The sequence below is a fragment of the Vulpes lagopus genome, chromosome 7, assembly GCF_018345385.1.
Source record: "Vulpes lagopus strain Blue_001 chromosome 7, ASM1834538v1, whole genome shotgun sequence".
Lineage (NCBI taxonomy): Eukaryota > Metazoa > Chordata > Mammalia > Carnivora > Canidae > Vulpes > Vulpes lagopus.
This window is the reverse complement of record NC_054830.1, coordinates 19,626,222-19,653,738: the sequence shown is the minus strand read 5'-3', so window position 1 is coordinate 19,653,738 and position 27,517 is coordinate 19,626,222. Positions and strand designations below refer to the sequence as shown.

The 27,517-nt window shown below is 35.6% G+C and overlaps 1 protein-coding gene and 1 non-coding gene across 11 annotated transcripts in view; one reads left to right on the top strand and one right to left on the bottom strand.

Moving 5' to 3' along the window:
* The window catches only part of DOCK3 (dedicator of cytokinesis 3), a 525,841-nt gene that overhangs the window by 306,002 nt on the left and 192,322 nt on the right, over positions 1 to 27,517 (bottom strand). For 9 of the 10 annotated variants that reach the window (XM_041761983.1, XM_041761990.1, XM_041761984.1 and 6 more), the window contains exon 5: positions 26,851 to 26,947. In XM_041761983.1, the coding sequence (XP_041617917.1) occupies positions 26,851 to 26,947 (97 nt within the window). Of the gene's footprint in view, positions 1 to 26,850; positions 26,948 to 27,517 lie in introns of those variants that run through there. The other variant, XM_041761992.1, reaches the window with a different exon arrangement.
* On the top strand, positions 25,901 to 26,004 carry LOC121496395. Its single transcript, XR_005989215.1, has one exon. It is a non-coding gene; the product is annotated as a small nucleolar RNA U13 (small nucleolar RNA).

The following is a 27,517-nucleotide window of genomic DNA, read 5'->3' as shown; positions in this document are numbered from 1 at the left end:
CAACATTACAATTTGTCCACTTCTTAGAAGTATCCAGATGTTTCAATGAAAACTGATTAACATAAAATACCAACTTAAAAAAATCCTTATAATTAATAGTTAACAAGAACTGTCAGTTTGTTCAACTTAAGTGAAGCATGGAAAACTTGGGAGTCAAAGTAAGATACCTTATTCTATTTCCATTTTGCCTACTCATCTAATTAGAATTTATCTCCTTCAGCTGATTATGATACTCTTTATTCTCTAATTTTCAGTTTCCATATCTATAAAACAGAAGCAGAGGGTAAAAAAGCAATCTTCCTTTCCCAACTTCTTAAACATAGTAAAGATAAAGTGAAAAAATGAATGCCAAGCACTCAAGCTCCAATATACCAACCACATATATGGCAATATTATCATACCAAAATTCAACCTGTACTTCACAAAATCAACTAGGCTGGTTGTTTTTATTCAATTTCAAATCACAAATAGCCGAAATGAGTTAAGCCCAACTCTGACTCACAAAGGTACGGATAAAGAATCTCTGAAGACTCCAGGAATCTTCCTCTGACAATGTGTGATTCTTAAAATAACCTGTATGCACCAACATAATCTTGCAATCACTAGTGCATGGGTACTCAAATTTTTATTTTTTATTGGAGTTGCTCTCCAACCATGGACTTTTTCCTATTCTCACATATTTCCCCAAAAATCTTCCATAAAAGGCAATTTGTTGTTTTTAAAAATTAGTGTCATTTTTACTGGTTTCTAAGAGATCATTTATGACTAAGGATGTTAGCCATTTGCCATACATTGCAAATGAAATATCACATTTTCTCGTCAATACTTTACTGTGATGTTTTACTGTTTGGCTGGACAGAAGTTGTATATTGAAATATAATCATGTTCTGCCTTCAAATTTTCTTTTAAATTCTGAAAAAAAAAAAAACAAACACAACAGTCGCTGATGGACTGATGAGCTTAAAAAAAAAGTAGTGTATTTGCCAAAAAAAAAAAAAAAAAAGTAGTGTATAGGAAATATGCAGCTGTCCTCAGTAAAAAGTCAGAATTATAGTCTAGGCAGGCTCAGCTGTGGATGAAGTCCCATGAATGAGTAAATACTGATTTGAAATGATAATCTGCAGCACTAGTGTCATTATCCTCAGAGGGCATGGAAAAGCTAACAGCACACATACATCAGAGTCATCATTTAGAGCTGGGAGTAAGGGTAACAGCAAGAAAATATATGCAGCTTCTAAAAAAGAAAAAAGGTCTTTCTTTAGGAGAGAATTTTGAGAAAAGCAGGCATCTGCTTTCTTGGAAATACTCTTTTCTATGAATAACAATAACAATTTCTTAGCCCCCAGTTTAATCTTTTGGGGAAGAAACAAATTTATGCCCTTTGAACCAGTTCTAAAACTGTTGTGTTCCTCCAAGTTTTTGATACCTACCTTTGGAACATCTAATACTTGAAATAATCACTTCCAGCTCCTGTTAGGTAAAAACATTTCCCAGGAATTAGGAAAGTATTGTAGTATTTTAGGCATTTTAAATATGCTGCTGTTGTAACTCAAATTCACAAAAAGCAAGTCTCAGAAGTGGTTATGTTACATTGAAAGAATGGCCTTGGGTATAACTTGCTCACCCAATGCTCTGCAAAGAGGACATGCAACCCCACTGGGGCTGCCTCTGAGAGAACTCAAGCTTCCCAGACAGTCCATCACTGTTTGCCTGAAATATTAAACGCATTTCTACTGAAAGTGTGTTTAATGAAGACTAATAATAACTCAGCCCAAACTACATTAAACAGGATGCCCTTTCTCACAGAAACTTCAATTTTACAGAATGTCAGAAATGAGTGCTGTGATATAACTGCCACAGTTCATAAAGGTATCCAAGGGTAAGTACAATGGAATCAAGTGTTAAGGCATCATAGCAGTAATGAGGTCCTAGGTTTCATTTTTCTCAGTCTTATTTTAGAACTGTGTAACTCCTCATAGTTTTCATAAAATGTCCTTTCTCAAGATTGTTTAAAACAAGACAACAGCTTAAAACATTCTTAGTAAAATTATGAATTATTACTATTAAAGAATTATAGGACAACCCAAACAGCCTTAGTGATCCTAATATGAATGAAGGAAAAGTTCTAAAAACAGATTAGACAAAATAATACATCTTTAAATAATCATTTACATCCACTCTTCTATGGACATAGATCAGGACCAAATGGTCACCAGTGGATCAATATTTCAATGTCATTTTTACTCTGATAACTGCCCCTAAATTGGTTTAAAGTAAAAGCCATTATGAAGTCCATAAAGAATTCATATTGGAACAAGATACTGGTTTTTTATTTGTGAATTCACATGAAGTCAAATATGGAGAAGTAATGAGGATTATTTTTACAATGTACAAATACAGTGAGTCTTTCTGGGATTTGGTTAGAGACAAGGTTTGAGGCAAAAAGAATACCTCAGATTTGTTCACCCATCAACTCCCATCTAGTAAAACCCAGGAGAGGAAGCAAAAAGGGAGGCAGCATGTTACCATGTCACCTTAAGTAACTTCCTATTTCTGCAATTTACCAGAGTATAAAGTGAGAATGTTAATGCCATCTCACAAGACTGTTATGAGTAGAAAATGGTTATAAATGTATAAACAGTGTTGAGTCCATATAAATCATCAATAAATGATGGTCAGTTTTTGTTAAGGGAAGAGAACCCCTGGGGAAAACTGTTTTAAAAAAGAAACAGAAGCATTCTGGAACATAGAACACTTACTCTAAAATGTAGGACTATCACAAATAAAATAGAGATAACCCCTCACATAACATAAAACCTATAAATAATAAATAACATCAAAATGAAAACAAAACATCTAATATCTAAGAAAGTAAAGCCAGAAACTACTATAACATCAAAATACAGAGAACTTATCATTGCATCTGCACTTATCCTCAGGGTACCAGCTAATCCCTGGGTTTTAGCCAAGTATCTTAGGTCAGAGCTAGATGGGAGGTGGGATCAAACCCTGCAAGGCTAGGATTCTAGAAGGCAGATACCCTTGGCGAATAAATTAGGAGGAAATAAATCCCATCACACACAGAGATACACATGATGAAGTATGTGTCTCAGCCTTCGTTATGGATGGAATGAGGCACAAAAAGGAATACTAACTCCAAATGAGCATTCCCATGGGTCTGAGGAGGGAACCCACTCTACTGTTACAGCTTAAGAAATTCCAATCTAAAATTTTTTAGGTTTTTACTTAAATTCCAGTTAGGTAACATACAGTATAATATTAGATTCTGGTGTGCAACATAGTGATTCAACACTTCCATACAACAACTGGTGCTCATTACAGCAAGTGCACTCCTTAATCCTCTTCACCTATTTCACCCATTCCCTCACCCCCCTTCCTTTTGATAACCATCAATGTGTTCTCTATAGTTAAGAATCTGTTTTATGGTTTGCCTTTTTTCTCCCCTATGTACATCTATTTCACTTCTTAAATTGCCACATATGAGTGAAATCATATGGTATTTGTCTTTCAAACTTATTTCCCTCAGCATAATATACTCTAGCTCCATCCATGTCATTGCAAACAGCAAAATTTCATTCTTCTTAATGGTTGAATAATATTCCACTATATATATACACACCACATCCTCTTTATCCATTCATCAGTCAATGGACACTTGGGATGTTTCCTTAATTTGGCTGTTGTTGATAATATTGCTATAAACATTGAGGTGCATGTATCTCTTTGAATTAGTGTTTTTCTATGTGGGTAAATATCTAGTAATGCAATTGCTATATCATAGGTAGTTCTACTTTTAACTTTTTGAGGAAACTCATACTGTTTTGCAGAGTGGCTGCACCAGTTTGCATTCCCACAAACAGTGTAAGGGGATTCTCCTTTTTCTGCATCCTCACCAACACCTGTTTTTCTCCTGTGTTGTTAGTGTTAGCCATTCTGACTGGTGCGAAGGGATATCTCACCATAGTTTTGATTTGTATTTCCCTGATGATCAGGGATGTTGAGCATCTTTCATGTGTCTGCTGGCCATCAGTTTTGGAAAAAGTGTCTATTCATCTCATCTGCCCATTTTTAACTAGATTATTTGTTTTCTGAGTCTTGAGTTTTATAAGTTCTTTATATATTTTGGATCCTAATCCTTTATCGGGTATGTCATTTGCAAATATATTCTCCCATTCCAAAGGCTACCTTTTAGTTTAGTTAATGGTTTCCTTTGCTATACAGAAGCTTTTTCTTTTTGATGAAGTCCCAATAGTTCATTTCTGCTTTTGTTTCCTTTGCCTCAGGAGACATATCTAGACAGAAGTTGCTATGGTCAACGTAAAAGAGGTTACTGTCTGTGTTCTCTAGGATTTTAATGGTTTCCTGTTTCACATTTAGGTCTTTAATCCATTGTAAATTTATTTATGTGTATGGTGTAATAGAGTGATCCAGTTTCATTCTTTTGTATGTTGCTGCTCAGTTTTCCCAACACCTTTTGTTGAAGAGACCATATTTTTCCCACTTGATATTTTTTGTTGCTTTACCAAAGATTAATTGACCATATAGCTGTGGATTCCTTTCTGAGTTTTTTATTATGTTCCATTGATCCATGTGTCTATTTTAGTGTCAGTACCATACTGTCTTGATCACTACAGCAAACCAAAAACCATAATAAATATAATCAAAGTAATAAAACTAATCAAAGAGGTAAAAGATTTGTACTCTAAAAAATAAAATAAAAACCCCGATGAAAGAAATGGAAGAGGACACAAAGAAATGGGAAACACTCCATAATCATCAACTGGAAGAACAGATATTGTTAAAATGTCTATACTACCCAAAACAATCTACACATTTAATGTAATTCCTACCAAGAAACCTCAATCTAAATTTTAACATGTTTTCAGATACATAATACCACAAGAACCTGGCAAAAACAAATGCAAACTTTCTCTGAGAAATGTTTTAACCCCAGCTTTAAAAAATTCCTAGAGTTAGAACTCCAAAAAACATCAGCTCAAAAAAACACCAAAATCAGGATTAAAACAAGCAAATATGAGCAAGTCAGCAAAAAAACAACTGAATCAGAATAACAAAAAATGAAGACTGAAATGATTACATACAGAATATTAAATGGGTATCTATATGTTTAAATAAGTAAATGAGTACAGTATATACCAAGAAGAAAAAGGCTGTAAAAATTAACCAGACAGACTTAAAAACTAACCAAACAATTCTTGATTTGTCTCTCTTACTATTTTCTTTGTGCTTATTTTCTTATATTCCACACATGAGTGAAATCATATAAGATATTTGTCTTTCTCTGACTGACTTATTTCACTTAGCACAATACTCTCTATTCCATCCATGTCATTGCAAATAGCAAGATTTCATTCTTTTTACAGCTGAATAATATTCCATTGTGTATATACCACATCTTCTTTATCCATTCATCAATCAATGGATACTTAGGCTACTTCCGTATCTCGGCTATTATAAATAATGTTGCTATAAACATCAGAGTGCATGTATCCCTTTTGTTTTTTTTTTTAAAGATTTTATTTATTCATTCATGAGAGACACGGGGAGAGAGAGAGAGAGAGAGAGAGAGAGAGAGAGAGAGGCAGAGACACAGGCAGAGGGAGAAGCAGACTCCATGCAGGGAGCCTGACATGGGACTCGATCCTGGGACTCCAGGATCACGCCCTGGGCTGAAGGCAGGGGCTAAACCGCTGAGCCACCCAGGGATCCCCATGTATCCCTTTTGAATTTGTGTTCTTGTATTCTTTGAGTAAATACTCAGTATTGCAACTGCTGGATCAGAAAGTAGTTCTATTTTTAACTTTTTGAGGAACACCCTCAAAGGTCCCACTGTTTTCCCCAAAGGCCCTACCAGTTTGCATTCCCACCAACAGTGTACAATGTTCCTTTTCTTCCACATCCTCACCAATACCTGTTGTTCTTGTGTTGCTGATTTTACCCATAAGACTCTTAATTATAGAGAACAAACATGGTTACCAGAGGGGACGTAGGTGGAGAGGATGGGTTAAATAGGTGATGGGGATTAAGGAGTACACTTGTTGTGATGAACACAGGGTGATCTATAAAAGTGTTGAATTACTATACTGTACACCTGAAACTAATACAATAGTGTATGTTAACTGGAATTAAAATTAAAACTTTTAAAAAGTAACCAAAAAATTTCTAGAACTGACAAATATAATCAGTGAATTCATGGCTCATTAAATAGCTGACCAAACATGTCTAAAGAAAGAATTAAAAACAAATGAGCTAAGTATCCAACTGTGTAAGTTGGAAAAAGAAAAACTGGATAAACCCACAAAAAAGTGTTGAAGGAAATAAAACGAGAACATAGATTAAATAAATGGAAAAAGAGACTATAATTGAAGGTTAACAAAGCCAAAAGATATTACCTGGAAAGGTTACTAAAATAGAGGGGCACTTAGGTGGCTCAGTCAATTGAGCACTATACCCTTGATTTTGGCTCAGGTCATGACCTCAGGGTCATGAGATTGAGCCCTTAGCTAGGCCTGAAGCAGGCAGTCTGCTTGAGATGCTCTCTACCCTCCCCTGCCCCTCTTCCCACTTGTCCTATTTCTCTCTCAAATAAATATATCTCTAAAAAATTAAAATTTAAAAATTAAACAGACACCTCTGGCAAGTCTGAGTGAGATGAATAAAGTGGCAAAAATAAAGAATATTAGGAATGAGAACAGGAAGTAACTATTGCAGAAGGCAATTTATGTCTTTTTTTTTTTTTAAAGATTGTATTTATTTATTTCAGAGAGTGCGCACAGGCAGAGGGGCAGAAGGAGAGGGAGGAGCAGACTCCCCACTGAGCAGGGAGCCTGATGCAAGACTTGATCCCAGGACCCTGGGATCATGACCCGAGCTGAAGGCAGACACTTAATTGCACCACTCAGGTGCCCAGAAGGCAAATTTTGTCTTTACATTTAAAAACTTAAATGAGACGGAAAAATTCCTAGATCAAAGAAATTATCAAAATGGCCAAAAAATCCTGAATGACTCCAAAATCACTGGAGAAATGGAATTGGTAATTTAAAAAAATCATCTCACAAAACAAATACTATCCTAATTTAAAGGTTAGTTCTATCAAATATTCAAGAAGCAGGTAATCACAATCTTTAAAAAAAATCTTTTAAAAATAAAACGAGGGAATCCCTGGGTGGCTCAGTGGTTTAGCACCTGCCTTTGGTCCAGGGCACAATCCTGGAGTCCTGGGATTGAGTCCCACGTCGGGCTCCCAGCATGGAGCCTGCTTCTCCCTCCTCCTGTGTCTCTGCCTCTCTCTATGTCTATCATAAATAAATAAATCTTTTAAAAAATATATAAATAAATAAAAATAAAAATAAAAAATAAAATGAGAAAACTCTTCAGTTCATTTTACGATGTTAGTATAATCTTGATACCAAAACCAGACCAGGTCTATTGGAGAAAGGAAAATCATAAACCAGTCTCACTCTTGAACACGGGCAAAACAAAACAAAAAAAATGGAACTAGCCTTAATATCAACCAACAGTGCAATAAATATGGCATAATCATATGGAATACTACATAATCATGAAATGAACAACTGCTAATACAACATAAAGAAATACAACATGAATAAATGTGAAAAGATACTATTGAGGGATAAAATTAAAGGAAGTTGTAGAAAAGTATGTACACAGAGTAATTCTAAGCATATAAACACCCAAACAAATGTATATCACTTACGATTAATATGTATTATAATATATATATACACACATAGTCTAAAAATATATTTTTATATAACATATACAGTATCTAAAAAATGAAGTATAACTTAGAGAAGCAGAGAGTAGATCAGTAGTATCAGAGGCTGAAGGAATGGGGAGACGTTGCTCAAAAGGTACAAAGTTAAAAAAAAAAAAAAGGTACAAAGTTGCAGTTACACAGGATGAATAATCCAGAGATCTAATATACAGGTGTGATGACTAAACTTACTATTACTACACTGATTACTAAAAATATGCTGAGACAGTACATGTCAGGGATACTCATCACACACAAAGAATGGTAACTATGTGAGGAGGTGGTGACATGTTAATTAGGTTGCCTCTAGTACCCATTTCACCAATTACATATGCATTGAATCATCATGTTGCACACCTTAAATTATCTGCAATCTTCATTTTAAATATATAAGTAATGAAAAAAATTAATTGACCGCATCTGTCTGGTCAATTATTGTCTCTATTCCACTGATGTATATGCCTATCCTTTTGTCAATACCTTTTGTCTTGATTATTACACTTCTTAGTAACTCTTGAAATCACATATACAAAGACCTCCAACTGGGTTCTTCCTCAAGTTTGCTTTGGATACTTCAGCCATTTGTATGTCCATATATATTGTAGAATTAATGTAATCAATTTCTATTAAAAATGCCACTGAAATTTTGCTTGTTACTGTATTGATGCATACATTAATTTTGGAGTGAATGGACATCTTAACAAAATTGAGTTTACCACTCTAGAAGCATGACTTCTTGCTCCACTTAATTTAGGTCTTCTTTAATTTCTTTCAGTAATATTTTACAGTTTTTAGTAGGCAAATGTTACACATATTTCATTAAACTGACCTAATATTAACTAGACATGCGTCACAGTTCCTTAGCATATTTTGTGTGTGGGTGGTAGTGGGGGGTAATTCCAGGCCTTAAAATAGGATGTAAGTGTATGTTAAATAGAAACAGTCCAATTTTAACAGTCTGTTTCCATACATCTATCCCTGTGTTATATTATTGTGTTAAAACAATTCCCCAATGATGATATAAAAGTAACCTAGGAACCCTAATAAATCATTTCTTTTGCAATACTTTAAAAAGAACACTGAAATAAAAATTCACTTCACAAAGAAAATTTAGCTGACTAGAAAAGGCAGTATAACAAAATGAAATAATATCTACTACTTAGGTAATCTGTTCTTTAGTTATCACATCTTCATGAATTCAGTAACTTTTCAAACAAATGTAAATTGAATATGCCTGCATTTGTATAGAAACAATTTAAAATCTTTTTCTTTCCATTTCAATAAATATAGACAATAATAAAGGCAAGTCCACTGTTTTACAGAAAAAATAATATTAGTGAATTAAAAGTAGTGGTAATCAATCATTTATTGAGTCAATTCACTTTTCCTTCACTGACATCTCATATATCAATTAGATTTGTGTTTGGCTACATTTTATAAACCTGATAAAAATAACCAAATAGAGGATTATTTTTTCACATAACAAAAAGTTCCAAAGTGAATAGTCTATGGCACTAAAGTGACTCTACAGTATCAGCAATATCTTAGACATCTATTTTTGTGCTCTGTAATCCTTGGAAGGTGATTTTTAACCTCATAAATGTCATCTCCTAGCAATAAGATGGTAATTTCACCATATACCTATGTAGTAAATTCACTTGTTTTCTTATAGAAAAACAATGGCTTTTCCAGAAACCACTTGTAGAAACTTCTGCTTATAGCTCATGGCCAGAAATGCATCACATAGTCTCTGCTAGCTTCAAGGGTATCTAGAAAGGTTGTACTTTAGCTGTACACACTCCTGAGCTAAACAGTTTGGGTCTATTTTAATAAGGAAAAAGAGGAGTGTGGATACCGGACAGCCACAAGGATGTCCACTGAAATATTATTTTAGATTTTAAACCTAGCTAAAACAAAATATATTAAAAGTTATCCTCAATTGAAAATACCAGGCTTAAAAATCATTAAAAGGGTAGGAAATATCAGAAAGGGAGACAGAACATAAAGACTCCTAGCTCAAAAAAAAAAAAAAAAAAAAAGACTCCTAACTCTGGGAAACGAACTAGGGGTGGTGGAAGGGGAGGAGGGCGGGGGGTGGGGGTGAATGGGTGACGGGCACTGAGGGGGGCACTTGACAGGATGAGCACTGGGTGTTATTCTGTATGTTAGTAAATTGAACACCAATAAAAAATAAATTTATTATAAAAAATAAATAAATATATTATTAAAAAAATAAACAAAAAAACCCCACTGATTTACAGAGTATATTTGGAGAGAAAACCTTTTAAAACTATCACTTTGTTATATATAAAATATATTTGAAAAAGCAACAAGAAAAAGAAGTTGCCCTTCTAAAGATTAATATTTTTAGGATAAAGTGGAATGGAGGCTAGGATATCTTTGTGAAAAATGTAGGACTAAAGAAGATGGAAGAGTTGCTTTAGGAACAGACTCCTACAACAGGAAACGTTATTCCTATTAAATAACAACAAAAATGAAATAATGAGTAACCATTTAATCAAGCATTTAAAAACAGGCCAAACACCATTCTAAACTTTTATACCATTTAAGCGACCTGACAACCCTAGGAGGTAGATACCATTATTATCTCCTAGGAGGAAACTAAGCACAAAATCACACAGCTACCAAGTTTGAATTTGAAGTCCGGGAGTACCTCTTCAGAGCTCATGCACTTAGCCACTCTATCATGTCTCTCTGCTGAATTCCTCTCATATGGACCCTAAACATATGATGAGGTAAGCACATATGTTCTTAATGCTTGACAAATCAATATTTTTAGGATGACCATAAAAATGAATTTTCTATCCTCTGTTGTTTAGGTGGACCCCAACATGACATGCCACCTTCAATTTATAAATTTAATCTTCCAAAGATTAGAAAGATACTATACAGCAGAATTTAGAGAGCTGTGCTTTCTTTCTAGTAAAATCTAGGAACTGTTCATTTCTTAGGGCTTCCTAAAAAAAATTAAAAACTTTTTACTTAATACAAAGTAGAAATGTTAAAAAGCACACTTTAATATCTATATTCTATTAGCAATGTGTGTAGTATCTTCCTATAACATGAAAATATTGTTATGTTAAGGCATATTCCATCACAAAGGAAAAGTAAACTACAGGGTAAAATTCACTACAGATCCCACTTAAATAAAGGTAAGTTTTAAATATGAAAGCAAAAATTCTAATATCATGTCATCCTAAAATAATACAAATAAATGACTAAAACAATTTAGCTACCATTATAAAATGCTTCAGTTATATACTTAAGGAAAAATTAATAGTCCAAAATTAATGCAAGTACACATAATTTTATATCTATAGTGTCACCTTTTTTGTTTTTAAAGTAGGCTCTGCGCCCAACATGGAGCTTGATCCTGAGATCGAGAACATGCTCTCCTGACTGAGCCAGACAGGCATCCCTATAGTGTCATCTTAACAGACACTGTAATTGCTTGTTAAATCCACTCATAGAAAATGAAAACAACTATATATAGTTATTTGATAAAGACTTCTTACTTGTTGGAAATTCTTTTTTCCCATTGCTGTGAGAACTCTAAAAATGAAGAATAAAGATAATTCTGGATAATACATTTATTTTCTACTTTTATTAATAATTGACCTCAACTGTTATCTTGGCAAAAGGAGAAAGATACCTTTTGTTTGTGTGATTTTTTAAAAGATTTTTAAACTTATTTTTGAAAGAGAGAGAGAGCATGAGAACACAGACGGAGGAGAGGGAGAAGTAGACTCCCCACTGAGTGGAGAGCCCAAGTAGGGCTCGATCCCAGGTTCTGGGATCATGACCTGAGCCAAAGACACGCGCTTAACCAACTGAGCCACCCAGGTACCCTGCGTGTGATTTCTAATGTGCTTCTGTTTAAAGAAACCAAAAAGTACTTGTAGCATAAATATTTAAAATTTCACAATCTTTTTTTTGACAGGAATGGGTAATGATATCACCATTTTCCATAAACAGTGGTTTTCACATCAGAATAAGGTTACTGGAATGGGAGATTTAGGTTTTAACTGCCTCAGAGGGATGGAGATTTTTCCATCCTGGCTCAAGTATTACATACACTCTTATCCTAGCACTCCATTATACCTCATTATACAAATGAAGTCCACTGCATTGAGTCTGTATTTCTCTACAGAGAGAAAGAAACTAGAGTGATGAAAGTATCATTCTAAATATCACCTATATCAGAAAATAGATGTCAATTATGAATGCCTGGAGAGACATATAATTCATATCAAAAACAAGATAATATAATTAACGCTGACTGAGTGCTTAAAGATTTATATGCAATTTTATTTAATCTCTAACAACCCTGTGAAATAGTTTTCTTGTGTATAAATGAGTATTATAAATCTAAGACTTAATAAGAAGCCTAACATAAGGTGACAGGCCCAGATTTGAGCCTAAGTCCAAAGCCCTTTCTCTAGAATTTAATATATACTTGCTGATGCTGTGATAAAAGCTAAAAAAAGCAAATTAATTAGTATAATTTCCTATGTTCAGCTCTTGTACATATATCTTATTCACTTAACACTAGTAGTATTATTTTACAATATCATTCATTATTTTAATGAAAGTTTTATTTTTTCCTAACAATTAAAATAATACATATTAATAATTCAAAAATTTTTAAATAGTTAAGAAAAAGACATCTAAAATCTTGGCCCCTCAATCTCCATTAAAATTATGGTGCATTTTCTTCATGCATATTCCAAATATATTTTCATAATACAGGTGGAATTATACTTTATATATAATTTGTACATAAACTCACCTTATTATATACTATTTAAATTTTTCTAATGGCTCTTTAGATGTAAACACTAAGTCATCTATGTCTTAACTGGACCACAGTTGGCACATTTGGAGAAGTAAATTTATTTTTGCTACTGCATATACTGCTTCCATGGAAATATTTATGAAATAGAGATTTACTCCATTCTCATATTTAACCTTATTATCTTAAAACAACTTCCCAGAATTAGAATTACTTTTATTACTTAAAAGTCTGAAGAAATTTAAGGCTTTTCCTAAATTATTTTTTAGATAGGCTAACTAAAACTTGATATCCACTAGCAAAGCATGGAGAAATTCAATGGTAGAGGATAATTTTTACTTTCTTAACTGTTAATTTGAAGGAGAGTATCTGAGAATGGTTAGGGTTATCTCATCATCTGATTGATTTAATTTACACCTCTTACTAGTGATACTGAGTATTTCCTTAGTATATTGTTTTGTGAATGTCTTGTCTCTATCTTTACTGATTATCTACTGGTGTTCTTACTGGTTTTCTTATTTTTATGTACTTTATACACAGAAAGATGTTAATCTTCATAGTTATACATGTTGAGACTTGTTTCTCAGTTTACTCTTCATCTTTTATTTATATTATTCTTTCATTTTCAGAATCAGATAAATAGACTTTAAAAGTTGTTACCTAGATTCATTTTGGTTCTTAAGTATACTTTTTCCTCAAAGGACAGCTACGTTATTACTTACCTTTTAGTAAAGTCACATTAAGAAGAACTATAAGGCTTGAAATTAAGTAGAGAAAACAAAGGAGAATGTTTAGCTATCTTACTGACTTCAATAATACAACAAATTTATTCTCTTCCAGTAGAAAGAGTCATGTGGAGAAAATGTATATTCATTTGTTTTGAATTTTATTGGCTACACATCTGACCTCCTACATCCATTATAGAAAAACAACAATCATTTGACTGTCATATTGACAATATTTTTAAAAGAACTAACCAAAAACACTGCAATTTGTTAAAATAATAAAGAAAGGCAATATTCCATGTCAGAAGGTTAATTTAAAAATTACCATGGCAATTTCAAATTTTAGTTATAAAATATCAAAAACTGTTCGCAGCTGTCCTTTCCAATACAGCCTCCTCCTACTCTCAAGGTTTTTCCATGTCTCTCAAAAATCAGTGAGTATATTGGCCTCAAAGCATACCTGAAAGATTTTTCAAATTTTAAATGTTCTAAGCTATTGCATTAAATAGCAGCTCTAATTTATTCACATTTCTGATCCTGAATCCTTGATAGACTGTAGAGCTGCCATAACAGATCCAGAATGTCTGTGCTCTCTTGAAAAAGAAAAAAAAAATGTATTTTCTTTAAAACACCAGTACTGTTTTCAAGTTTTTATTTAAATTCCAGTTAACACACAGGTAATATTAGTTTCAGGTGTAGATTTTATTGATTCATCACTTACATTCAGCATCTTGTGCTCATCCTAATGAGTGCCCTCCATAAACCCCATCATCTTCTTAATGTATTGTTGTATCCTATTGGCTAGTATCTTGTTGAGAATTTTTGCATCCATGTTCATCAGGGATATTGGTCTATAATTCTCCTTTTTGGTGAGGTCTTTGTCCGGTTTTGGAATTAAGGTGATGCTGGCCTCATAGAACGAGTTTGGAAGTATTCCATCTCTTTCAATCTTTCTGAACAGCTTTAGTAGAATATGTATGGTTTCTTCTTTAAACGTTTGATAAAATTCCCCAGGGAAGCCATCTGGCCCTGGACTTTTGTGTCTTGGGAGGTTGCTGATGATTGCTTCAAATTCCTCCCTGGTTATTGGCCTGTTCAGGTTTTCTATTTCTCCCAGTTCCAGTTTTGGTAGTTTGTGGTTTTCCAGAAATGTGTCTATTTCTTCTAGATTGCCTAATTTATTGGCGTATAGCTGCTCATATATGTTTTTAAAATCGTTTGTATTTCCTTGATGTTGGTAGTGATCTCTCCTTTCTCATTCATGATTTTATTAATTTGAGTCTTCTCTCTCTTCTTTTTAATAAGGCTGGCTAATGGTTTATCTATCTTATTCTTTCAAAGAACCAACTCCTGTCATCTATTTAACCCATCCACCTCTCCTCCAGTAGTCATCAGTTTGTTCTCTATAATTTTGTTTCTTAAATTCCACATAGGAAAGAAATCCTATGGCATTTGTCTTTCTCTGACTTAGTGTGCTTATCATAACATACTCTAGCTCTATCCACATCATTGCAAATGGCAAGATTTCATTTGTTTGATGGCTAAGTAATATTTCATTGTGTATATATATCACAATTCTATCTGAATCATTCAGCAGCCAATTGACATTTGGGCTCTCTCCACAGTGTGACTATTGTTGATAATGCTGCTGTAAACATCAGCGCATGCACCTCTTTGAATCAGTATTTTTGCGTCCTTTGGGTAAATGCCTACTAATGCAAATTGCTAAGTCATAGAGTAGTTCTATTTTTAACTTTCTGAGGAACTTCCATGCTGTTTTGTAGAGTGGCTGCACCAGTCCACATCCCCATCAACAGTGTAAGGGGGTTTCCCCTTCCTCCACATCCTAGCCAACACCTGTTGTTTCTTGCGTTGTTGATTTTAGCCATTCTGACTGGTATGAGGTGATAGCTCTCTGTAACTTTTGTTTCTATTTCCTTGATGATGAATATATTGAGCATCTTTCTGTGTGTCTGTTCGCCATCTGTATGTCTTCTATAGAAAAATGGCTATTCACATCTTCTGCTCATCTTTTAGTTGGGTTATTCATTTTGGGGGTGTTGATTTTTTAAGTTCTTTATATATTTTGGATACTAATCCTTTATCAGATATGTAATTTGCAAATATCCTCTCCCATTCCATAGGTTGCCTTTTAGTTTTGTTGTTTCCTTCACTGTGCAGAAGCTTTTCATTTTGATGAAATCTCAAGAGTTTATTTTTGCTTTTGTTTCCCTTGCCTCAGGAGACATACCCAGAAAGATGTTGCTATGGCCAATGTCAAAGAGGTTACTGCCAGTGTTCTCTTCTGGGATTTTTATGGTTTCAGGTCTCCTATTTAAGCCTTTAGTCAAATGGTACTTTTGTAAAAATTTGGTTTCCAAGTGCTCATTGCTAATATATGGCAATATAATTAATTAATTGAATGAATGAGTGAAAGAAAAAGAGAGTATTTTGAGTTAATATCCTGTAACTGTTTAGGAGTATCTTTGGAACACTCTAGTGGTTTTTGTTGTTTGTAGATTATTTGGGATTTCCCATGTAGCCAATCACTATCTGCAAACAGGATTAGCTTTTCTCCTTCATTCTAATCTGTATCTCTCCTCTTCCCTTGCCTTGCCTTATTGCACTAGTCAGGTCTCCTAGTAGTAAGCTGAATAAAACTGTTAAAAGCAGACATCCTCACCTTGTTCCCAAAAGCAAACTCTCACAATTAAGCATGACATTTGCTGTAGTTTGAATAAATGCCCTTTTTCAAGGTGAAAAAGTCCCCTTTATTCCTAGTTTGCTGAGAGTTTTTAATCATGAGAGTGTGTTGGATTTTCTCAAATGCTTTTTCTGAAACAATTGATGTGATCTACTAGTTTTTTTTCTTTAGACTGTTGGTAGAATTTACCAGTAGAACCATCTGGGCCCAGACATTTCCTTTTTGGAACGATTTTCATAAATTTAATCACTTCGAGGAGCACCTGGGTGGCTCAGTGGTTGAGCATCTGCCTTTGGCTCAGGTCAGAGCCCTGGGACCGAGTCCCACATCAGGCTCCTCACAGCGAGTCTGCTTTTCCCTCTGCCTATGTCTCTGCGTTTCACTGTGTCTCATGAATAAATAAATAAAATCTTTTTATAAATAAATTAATAAGATTTTATTGCTTTGATAGCTGCAAAAAAGCTTTGATAGCTTTTTTGTAACTGAGATTACCTATTTTTATCTTGGGTAAATTTTGGTGATTTGTGATTTTCAAGGACTTGCGTTATTCATATACATTCTCACTTAGATGTATGAAGTTGTTTATAGTTTTCTCTCATTACCCATTTAATGTCTGTGGCATCCACAGTGGTATTTCTTTCTTTAGTCCCAGTATATTGGCAATTACTATTTTCTCTCATCTTCTATGCCAGTCTTGGCAGATGTTTATTAATTTTACGGATATTTTTTAAAACTGACTTTTGGGTTGATTTTTCTTTTTTTTTTAAGATTTTATTTATTCATGAGAGACACAGAAAGAGAGAGAGGGAGAGAGAGGCAGAGACACAGGTAAAGGGAGAAGCAGGTTCCTCACAGGAAGCCTGATGTGGGACTTGATCCTGGGACTCCAGGATCACACCCTGAGCCAAAGGCAGATGCTTAATTGCTGAGCCACCCAGGTGTCCCTCTGTTTTTCTATTTTTAACCTCATTAAATTCTGCTCTAGTTTTCCCTTCATTCTGCTTTCTTGGGTTTATCTTTTTTTTTTTTTTTTTTAGATTCTTGAACAGGAGCTGAAATTACTGATTTGACACCATGGATTTTTTTTTTTCTATTAAATGCAGTTAATGTTAAAAATGTCCTCTCAGCACTGCTTTACCTGCATCCCACACATTTTAATATATAATATTTTCATTTATGTTCACTTTAACATATTTTTTGTTTCTTGATACTTCCTCTTTGACCATGGATTATTTAATAGTATATTAATTTTTAAGTGCTTCAATATTTTCCTAGTGTCTTTTGGTGTTGATTTCTACTTTGTTTCTATTACCATCAAAATATCCTTTGTATGATAGGAGTTATCATAAATTCGTTGAGTTGTTTTATGACCCAAGATATTGTCAATCTTGCTAAATGTCCCATGTATGCTTGAAAACAACCTGTATTCCAATTTTACTGGATGAAACATTCTAAAACTTTCAATTAGATCCTGATGGTTGATGGCACTGTTCCATTCTTAATTATCCTTGGTGAATTTTGTCAAGTGGTTGTAATCAAATACTAGGGAAAGGGTTATAAATCCTCAAGTATAAGAGATGATTTCTCCATTTTTCTCTATCAGTCCCTTCAGGTTTTACTTCATTTATCTTGCAGCTCTATGTTTTGGTGCATGTATATTTAAAATTTTTATATTTTCTTGGTGAATTTTTTAATAAATTTATTTTTAATTGGTGTTCAATTTACCAACATACAGAATAACACCCAGTGCTCATCCCGTCAAGTGCCCTCCTCAGTGCCCGTCACCCATTCACCCCCACCCCCCGCCCTCCTCCCCTTCCACCACAACTAGTTCGTTTCTCAGAGTTAGGAGTCCTTATGTTCTGTCTCCCTTTCTGATATTTCCCACACATTTCTTCATCCTTCCCTTATATTCCCTTTCACTATTATTTATATTCCCCAAATAAATGAGGACATATACTGTTTTGTCTTTCTCCAATTGACTTATTTCACACAGCATGATACCCTCCAGTTCCATCCACGTTGAAGCAAATGGTGGGTATTTGTCGTTTCTAATGGCTGAGTAATATTCCATTGTATACATAAACCACGTCTTCTTTATCCATTCATCTTTCGATGGACACCGAGGCTCCGTCCACAGTTTGGCTATTGTGGACATTGCTGCTACAAACATCGGGGTGCAGGTGTCCCGGCATTTCATTGCATCTGTATCCTTGGGGTAAATCCCCAACAGTGCAATTGCTGGGTCATAGGGCAGATCTATTTTTAACTCTTTGAGGAACCTCCACACAGTTTTCCAGAGTGGCTGCATCAGTTCACATTCCCACCAACAGTGTTAAAAGGGTTCCCTTTTCTCCGCATCCTCTCCAACATTTGTGGTTTCCTGTCTTGTTAATTTTCCCCATTCTCACTGGTGTGAGGTGGTATCTCATTGGGGTTTTGATTGTATTTCCCTGATGGCAAGTGATGCAGAGCATTTTCTCATGTGCATGTTGGCCATGTCTATGTCTTCCTCTGTGAGATTTCTCTTCATGTCTTTTGCCCATTTCATGATTGGATTGTTTGTTTCTTTGCTGTTGAGTTTAATAAGTTCTTTATAGATCTTGGAAACTAGCCCTATATCTGATACGTCATTTGCAAATATCTTCTCCCATTCTGTAGGTCGTCTTTTATTTTGTTGACTCTATCCTTTGCTGTTCAAAAGCTTCTTATCTTGATGAAGTCCCAAGAGTTCATTTTTGCTTTTGTTTCTCTTGCCTTCGTGGATGTATCTTGCAAGAAGTTACTGTGGCCGAGTTCAAAAAGGGTGTTGCCTGTGTTCTCCTCTAGGATTTTGATGGAATCTTGTCTCACATTTAGATCTTTCATCCATTTTGAGTTTATCTTTGTGTATGGTGAAAGAGAGTGGTCCAGTTTCATTCTTCTGCATGTGGATGTCCAATTTTCCCAGCACCATTTATTGAAGAGACTGTCTTTCTTCCAATGGATAGTCTTTCCTCCTTTATCGAATATTAGTTGACCATAAAGTTCAGGGTCCACTTCTGGGTTCTCAATTCTGTTCCATTGATCTATGTGTCTGTTTTTGTGCCAGTACCACACTGTCTTGATGACCACAGCTTTGTAGTACAACCTGAAATCTGGCATTGTGATGCCCCCAGCTATGGTTTTCTTTTTTAAAATTCCCCTGGCTATTCGGGGTCTTTTCTGATTCCATAGAAATCTTAAAATAATTTGTTCTAACTCTCTGAAGAAAGTCCATGGTATTTTGATAGGGATTGCATTAAACGTGTAAATTGCCCTGGGTAACATTGACATTTTCACAATATTAATTCTGCCAATCCATGAGCATGGAATATTTTTCCACCTCTTTGTGTCTTCCTCAATTTCTTTTAGAAGTGTTCTATAGTTTTGTTTTTTTTTTATGATAGTCACAGAGAGAGAGAGAGAGAGGCAGAGACACAGGCAGAGGGAGAAGCAGGCTCCATGCACCAGGAGCCCGATGTGGGATTTGATCCCGGGTCTCCAGGATCGCGCCCTGGGCCAAAGGCAGGCGCCAAACCGCTGCGCCACCCAGGGATCCCCGTGTTCTATAGTTTTTAGGGTATAGATCCTTTACCTCTTTGGTTAGGTTTACTCCTAGGTATCTTATGCTTTTGGGTGCAATTGTAAATGGGATTGACTCCTTAATTTCTCTTTCTTCCATCTCATTGTTCGTGTATAGAAATGCCACTGACTTCTGGGCATTGATTTTGTATCCTGCCACACTACCAAATTGCTGTATGAGTTCTAGCAATCTTGGGGTGAAGGCTTTTGGGTTTTCTATGTAGAGTATCATGTCATCGGCGAAGAGGGAGAGTTTGACTTCTTCTTTGCCAATCTGAATGCCTTTAATGTCTTTTTGTTGTCTGATTGCTGAGGCTAGGACTTCCAGTACTGTGTTGAATAGCAGTCGTGAGAGTGGACATCCCTGTCTTGTTCCTGATCTTAGGGGAAAGGCTCCCAGTGCTTCCCCATTGAGAATGATATTTGCTGTGGGCTTTTCGTAGATGGCTTTTAAGATGTTGAGGAATGTTCCCTCTATCCCTACACTCTGAAGAGTTTTGATCAGGAATGGATGCTGTATTTTGTCAAATGCTTTCTCTGCATCTAATGAGAGGATCATATGGTTCTTGGTTTTTCTCTTGCTGATATGATGAATCACACTGATTGTTTTACGAGTGTTGAACCAGCCTTGTGTCCCGGGGATAAATCCTACTTGGTCATGGTGAATACTTTTCTTAATGTACTGTTGGATCCTATTGGCTCGTATCTTGTTGAGAATTTTTGCATCCATGTTCATCAGGGATATTGGTCTGTAATTCTCTTTTTTGGTGCGGTCTTTGTCTGGTTTTGGAATTAAGGTGATGCTGGCCTCATAGAACGAATTTGGAAGTACTCCATCTCTTTCTATCTTTCCAAACAGCTTTAGTAGAATACGTAAGGTTTCTTCTTTAAACGTTTGATAGAATTCCCCTGGGAAGCCATCTGGCCTTGGACTTTTGTGTCTTGGGAGGTTTTTGATGACTGCTTCAATTTCCTCCCTGGTTATTGGCCTGTTCAGGTTTTCTGTTTCTTCCTTTTCCAGTTTGGTAGTTTGTGGCTTTCCAGGAATGTGTCTATTTCTTCTAGATTGCCTAATTTATTGGTGTATAGGTGTTCATAATATATTTTTAAAATCGTTTGTATTAAAAAAAAAATCGTTTGTATTTCCTTGGTGTTGGTAGTGATCTCTTCCTAATGATTTTATTGAGACTTCTCTCTCTTCTTTTTAATAAGGCTGGCTAATGGTTTATCTATCTTATTAATTTTTCTTGGTGAATTAATCCTCTTATGATTTTGTGATATCCCTTTGCCCCTGGTAGTTTCTTTATTCTGATGTCAATTTTTTCTTATAGTAATATAATTTTTAAAATATTTATTTATTCATTCATTCATTCATTCATTATGAGAGAGAGAGAAAGAACATGAGCAGCATGGGGGAGGAGCAAAAGTAGAGGGAAAGAGAGAATCTCAAGCAGACTCCCTGCAGGGAGCTCAATACAGGGCTTGATTTCAGGACCCTGAGATCATGACCTGAGCTGAAACCAAGAGTCAGATGCTTTAACCAACTGAATCACCCTGGGTACCCCACTTATAAAAAGTAATATAATTAATTTTATTTTTATTTATATAAGAAAGAAATAATCCATAATTAATATAATAATCTCTTTTTATTTTATTTTATTTTTTTTATTTATGATAGTCACAGAGAGAGAGAGAGAGAGGCAGAGACACAGGCAGAGGGAGAAGCAGGCTCCATGCACCGGGAGCCCGATGTGGGACTCGATCCCGGGTCTCCAGGATCGCGCCCTGGGCCAAAGACAGGCGCCAAACCGCTGCGCCACCCAGGGATCCCTAATAATCTCTTTTTAATATAGCTTTCTTCTGATTAGTGTATGCATGGCATATACTTTTCTAACTTTCACCTCCTGTGTTATAAATGAAGTCAGTTACTTAACAGACAGCACACCGTTAAGTCTTTTTTATCAACTCTGTCACTTTATATATTTCTATTATTTATATGTTAGGATTTAAATCCACATTTTAGTATTTGTTCCCTCTGTTTCACTTTCCTCTGTTTTCCCTTTCTTAATTTCTCATAAAGTTACTTGAACATTTTTAGTTATTCCGTTTTTGTTTATTTACAGTATTTTTATTATATTACTTTATTAGTATTTTTAATGATTGTTCTAGAGATTATAACATACATACATAAATTATAATCTACTTATATCAACATCTTACCACCTGAAATAGAATGCAGATACCTTACTATAATCTATGCCGCTTTCCCTCACCGCTTTAGATACAACTTTCTTAAATATAACCTTGATATACATTGAGAACTGTACCAGTGTCATAATTTTTGCTTTGTATCCTCTAAGACAATTTTAAAAATGAAGAGAATTTACCCCTTCCATTGCTTACTTTACTCCTATGTTCCAAGTGCTCTTCCATCATCTCTTCCTTTATAGTTACTATTTTAAAACCAATCCACTAACAATACATTTTCTTGGCTTTCCTTTATCTGAAAATGTGTTTATTTCTCCTTCATTCTTGAAGTATATTTCTCCAGGATACACAATCTGGGGTAACATTGGTTTTTTTCTTTCAATAGTTAAAAAATGTTGGGCTACCTTCTTGTGTCTTCCATAATTTCTTATAAAAAATCTGCTGTCATTCAAATTGCCATTTCCCTAATAGTAATGTGTCATTTCCCTTTCAAGATTTTCTCTTTAGTCAGTGGGGGAAATGGGTCAAATAGGTGAAGGGAATTAAAAGTGCACTTATCTAGACACACTTCCAAAGAAGACATCCAGATGGCCAATAGACACATGAAAAGATGCTCAACATCACTCATCAAGGAAATATAAATCAAAATCACAATAAGGTACAAAACCTCACACCTATCAGAATGGCTAAAATTAACAACACAAGAAACAATAGGTGTTGGCAAAGATGCAGAGAAAGGGGAACCTTCTTATACTGCTAGTGGTAATGCAAACTGGTACAGGCATCCTGGAGAACAGTTTGGAGGTTCCTCAAAAAGTTAAAAATAGAACTACCTTAAGACTCAACAATTGCACTACTAGGTATTTATCCAAATGATACAAAAATACTGATTCAAAAGGGGTACATGCCCCCTGATGTTTACAGCAGCACTATCAACAATAGTTAAACTGTGGACAGAGCCCAAACATCCATTAACTGATGAATGGACAAAGAAGATGTGTTATCAATGCAATACCACCTCACACAAGTGAGAACGGTGAAAATTAACAAGACAGGAAACAACAAATGTGGGAGAGGATGTGGAGAAAAGGGAACCATCTTGCACTGTTGGTGGGAATACAAACTGGTACAGCTACTCTGGAAAACACTTCAGAGGCTCCTCAAAGAGTTAAAAATAGAGCTACCCTACGACCCAGCAATTGCACTACTGGGGATTTAGCCCAAAGATACAGATGTAGTGAAACACTGGGACATCTGTTTATAGCAGCCATATCCACAAAAGCCAAACTGTCAAAGGATGTCCTTCAACAGATGAATGGATAAAGAAGATGTGGTATAGGGATCCCTGGGTGGCGCAGCGGTTTAGCGCCTGCCTTTGGCCCAGGGCGCGATCCTGGAGACCTGGGATCGAGTTCCACGTCGGGCTCCCTGCATGGAGCCTGCTTCTCCCTCTGCCTGTGTCTCTGACTTTCTCTCTCTCTTTCTCTCTCTGTGACTATCATGAATAAATAAATAAAATCTTAAAAAAAAAGATGTGGTGTGTGTGTGTATGTATATATATATATATATATACATACACACACACACACAGCCATTAGAAGGGACAAATACCTACCATTTGCTTCGACGTGGATGGAACTGGAGGGTATCATGCTGAGTGAAGTAAGTCGATCAGAGAGACAATCATCTTATGGTTTCACTCATACAGGGTATATAAAAAATAGTGAAAGGGATTATAAGGGAAATGATGGAAAATGAGTGGAAAAAAAATGAGTGGCAAACCATAAGAGACTCCTTTCTCTCTCAGGACACCAACAAAGGGTAGTGGAAGGGGAGACAGGCAGGGGATGGGGTAACTGGGTGACGGGCACTGAGGAGAGCACTTGATGGTATGAGCACTGGGTGTTACACGTTGGCAAATCGAATTTCAATAAAAAAAAAAGATGTGGTATGTATGTATGTATGTGCATGTACACACTCACACACATATATAATGGGGTATTACTTAGCCATCAAAAAGAATGAAATTTTGCCATTTGCAATGACATGGATGGAGCTAGACTGTATTATGTTAAGTGAAATAGTTAGAGAAAGCCAAATACCGTATGATCTCACTCATATGTGGAATTTAAGAAAGAAAACAGATGAACATATGGGAAGGGGAAGAAACAGAAAAGGAGTGAGAGAAACAAGCCATAAGAGACTCTTATTGACAGAGAACAAACTGAGAGTTGATGGAGGGAGGTGGGTGGGAGATGGGCTTGACATGTGGTGATGAGCACTAGGTGTTGCATGTAAGTGATGAATTCTACTTCAGAAATATTGCATTGTATGTTAACTAAGTAAAATTTAAATAAAAAATTTAAAAACATGAAAAAAGGGGTATACTTAATGTAAGTACTAAGTAATGTAGACAATTACTAAATCACTATCTTGTACACCTGAAACTAATCTAACACTGCATATTAATTAAATTGGAATATTAAAATACATAAAAATTTTAAAATACATATATACATATGTGTATATAAAGATTTTTTCATTTAATTTTCAGAATTTAACTAATGTGACTGTACATGGATTTATTTACGTTTATCCTGTTTGGAGTTCACTCAGCTTCTTAAGTCTGTAGGCTTACGTCTTTTGCCAAATTTGGGAATACGTAAGCCATTATTTCTTCAGTTTTTTTTAGGTCCACATTCTGTCCTATTTAGTATAGAATGAATCAAATGTTAGATCTTTTGTTATTGTCCCAAAGGTCTCTGAGGATAAGCTTACTTTTTCATTTAGTTTTTCACCATTATTAAGATTGGACAATTTCTTTTGATCCATCTTTAAGCTCACTAATTCCTTCCTCTCTTCTTTCCATTCTGGCATGGAGCCTATCCAGTAATTTTTAAATTTTGGTTACTGTATTTTTCAGTTCTAAAATTTCCACTTGACTCTTTACATTTTCTACTTCTATTGCTGCAGTTTCTTATGTTTTCATTTGTTTCAAGGGTGTCTCTAATTGTTTAGTGGAGCAATTTTACAAAAACAGCTTTAAGATCCTTGCTGATAATTCAAACATCTGTGTCATTTCGAAGTTGGCATTGTTGATTTTCTTTTCTTATTAGAGTTGAGATTCTTCATGTAACAAGGAAATTTGGTCTGTACACTGGACATTTTAAGTATTATCCTATGACATTCGGAGTCCTATTTAAATCTTTTAATTAGCAGGTCAACCAGCTTAGCTTCAGAATGCAATCCTAGGCTCACTTTTGTGGACTGTCAATTTAAATGTCAATTTAGTATATAAAGTCTTTCCAGTACTCTTCTAGTTTCCCCCATTTGTGTGTTATGTAGATAGAAGAACTCCACTTTACTTACACTCCGCATGGATTTGGGTGGGGAAAAGCACTGCCTTATTTCAGCAGGACAAGGATGAAAAACAGGGTATTCTTGACATGGTGTACTAGAAAGGGCACTGTCTCATTAATTGGGGAGATGTGAGTCAGTCCTGCCTACAGGCTCAGCTTGGGAGGGACCCACTTATTATTACAGGGGAAGTGGAAATCAAGAGCTCTAACCACAGGGTCCTCTGTAGAAGGATGCTTCTTCCTTACTTCAGAGCACAGGAGGAAGTCAGAGTTTTGCCCACAGAACTCTGTAAAATAAGGGCATCACCTTGTTAACACTGGGTAGTTGTGAAATCCAGAGTCCCACCCACAGGCTCTGCTGAGGAAGGTGCCACCTTGCAAGTACTAGTGAAGCTGCAGTCGGAATTCTCCTACAAGCCCCACTCAAGAGAGGTACTGCCTCATTACCACAGCAGGAAGGGGTAGAAGTCAGAGTTTGGCCTGAGGTTCCATTGGAAAGGGACATCTTGTTATTGCAGGTGAGGGGAAGAGTATGTGTAAGATGGAAGTTCTGATCACCAATTCCACTACTGTAATGCCTGTTGGGTGGGTACAAGGGGGTGCAGCTTTTATTGCAATGTTCTCTAGAGAACAGAAAGGATAGGTTAAAATTAAAAGGTTTCTGTCTTGTTCCTTTTGTAGTTCATGAGCATGGTGATTGAGTGTTGATGCCACTATATGACATGTGCTTCACTCAAACCTTATTACAACCTCTGCACATAACTGGCCTGATATGAAGGGGAAAAAAGGTTTCTGTTTTGCTGGGTCATCCTTTGGCTAAAAGGAAAAGGTTTTCTTTGGTGCTTTCTGTGTGCACCCATTAGTATTCCAAGTGGTGGGCTTCTCTAGAGCCCAAAGTATATGAGAGGCAAGAAAAAACAACAATCAGGGACCTCACTCAATCCTTGAGTTCAAAGGTCCCTAGTCACTCCACCTTCCTTTTCTTTCAGAGTTTTCTGGTAGATGATTTATGGGTTTTGTCCAGGATTTTTGTTGTGATTAGTAAGAGGAGTATAACAGAATGTTCAGATGGAATAAACAGAACCCAAACCTTGACACTTATTTTTAGCCTAGATTTTGTGTCCTCCACTCACTCTACGCTTCCAGAGTATATGGACTAGGTTTTTATTATTCTTTCTATTAATCGTGGGCTTAGAGAAACATGTCCTGAATGGCATACCCTTTAAGCTTAGTAGCTGTAAGAAACTGTTGAGACAACTTCTTGGCCTTTACTCACCTTTAGGTACACAATGAAACTCTTAAGTTTGTACATTCATTCAGTAAACACCTGTTTTATGAAAGCTTCTGGGGCTCCAGCAGTAAGGCAGCTAAAATTCCTGGTGTTATGGAACTTATATTCATTCTAGTGACTAGGATAGCGTAGAGGGACCGGAGGCATACGAATAATGTGTTTTCTTCAGGTTGAACAACACTCAGTATACAATGTTTCAGTTAATATTAGGAACACTGAAAAGTTGTGATTATTCATAAATCTAAAAATTTGTAATTGGCATATATAAGATAATTCTTTTTTCATAATAGAACTTTAATGATCTAGTAAGCTAGTTATCAATACTTACCACATAGAGTTGTTTCCACAGACTGGCCCATTCTTGTAGAGTTGCTGTAACCTCAGTCACAATAGAATCTTCAAGTGGAACCACAGTTTCATACTGCCTAGAACCAGAGCCACAACAAATAGCCACATTATCTTTCATAAAATACCAGAGTGCTATCTACTGACCTTTTCAATGTGTGTAACTTACTACTTTAAATTCATGCAAATACAAAGGAGAGTTACACCCAACCGACTTTAGACTCTGCCATAATATACTGCAATATTTAAATGAACTAAATTAACGTAAAAACATCTGCGTTTTCTATGTAAGTCCTCAATTTTACTTTCAGAAATACTGTCTTTATTTTTTTTAAGATTCTATTTATTTATTCATGAGACACAGAGAGAGAGAGACAGAGGCAGGGAGGCTCCCCATGGAGAGCCCAATGTGGGACTCAATCCCAGGACTCCAGGATCATGCCCTGAGCCAAAGGCAGATGCTCAACTACTGAGCCACCCATGCATCCCTAGAAATGCTGTCTTTAAAACAGTTTTTTAGGGGCACCTGGGTGGCTCAGATGGTTAAGCGTCTACCTTTGGCTCAGGTCATGATACCAGGGTCCTGAGATTGAGCCGACATTGGACTACCTGCTCAGCAGGAGGCCTGCTGCCTCTTCTCCCTCTGCTGC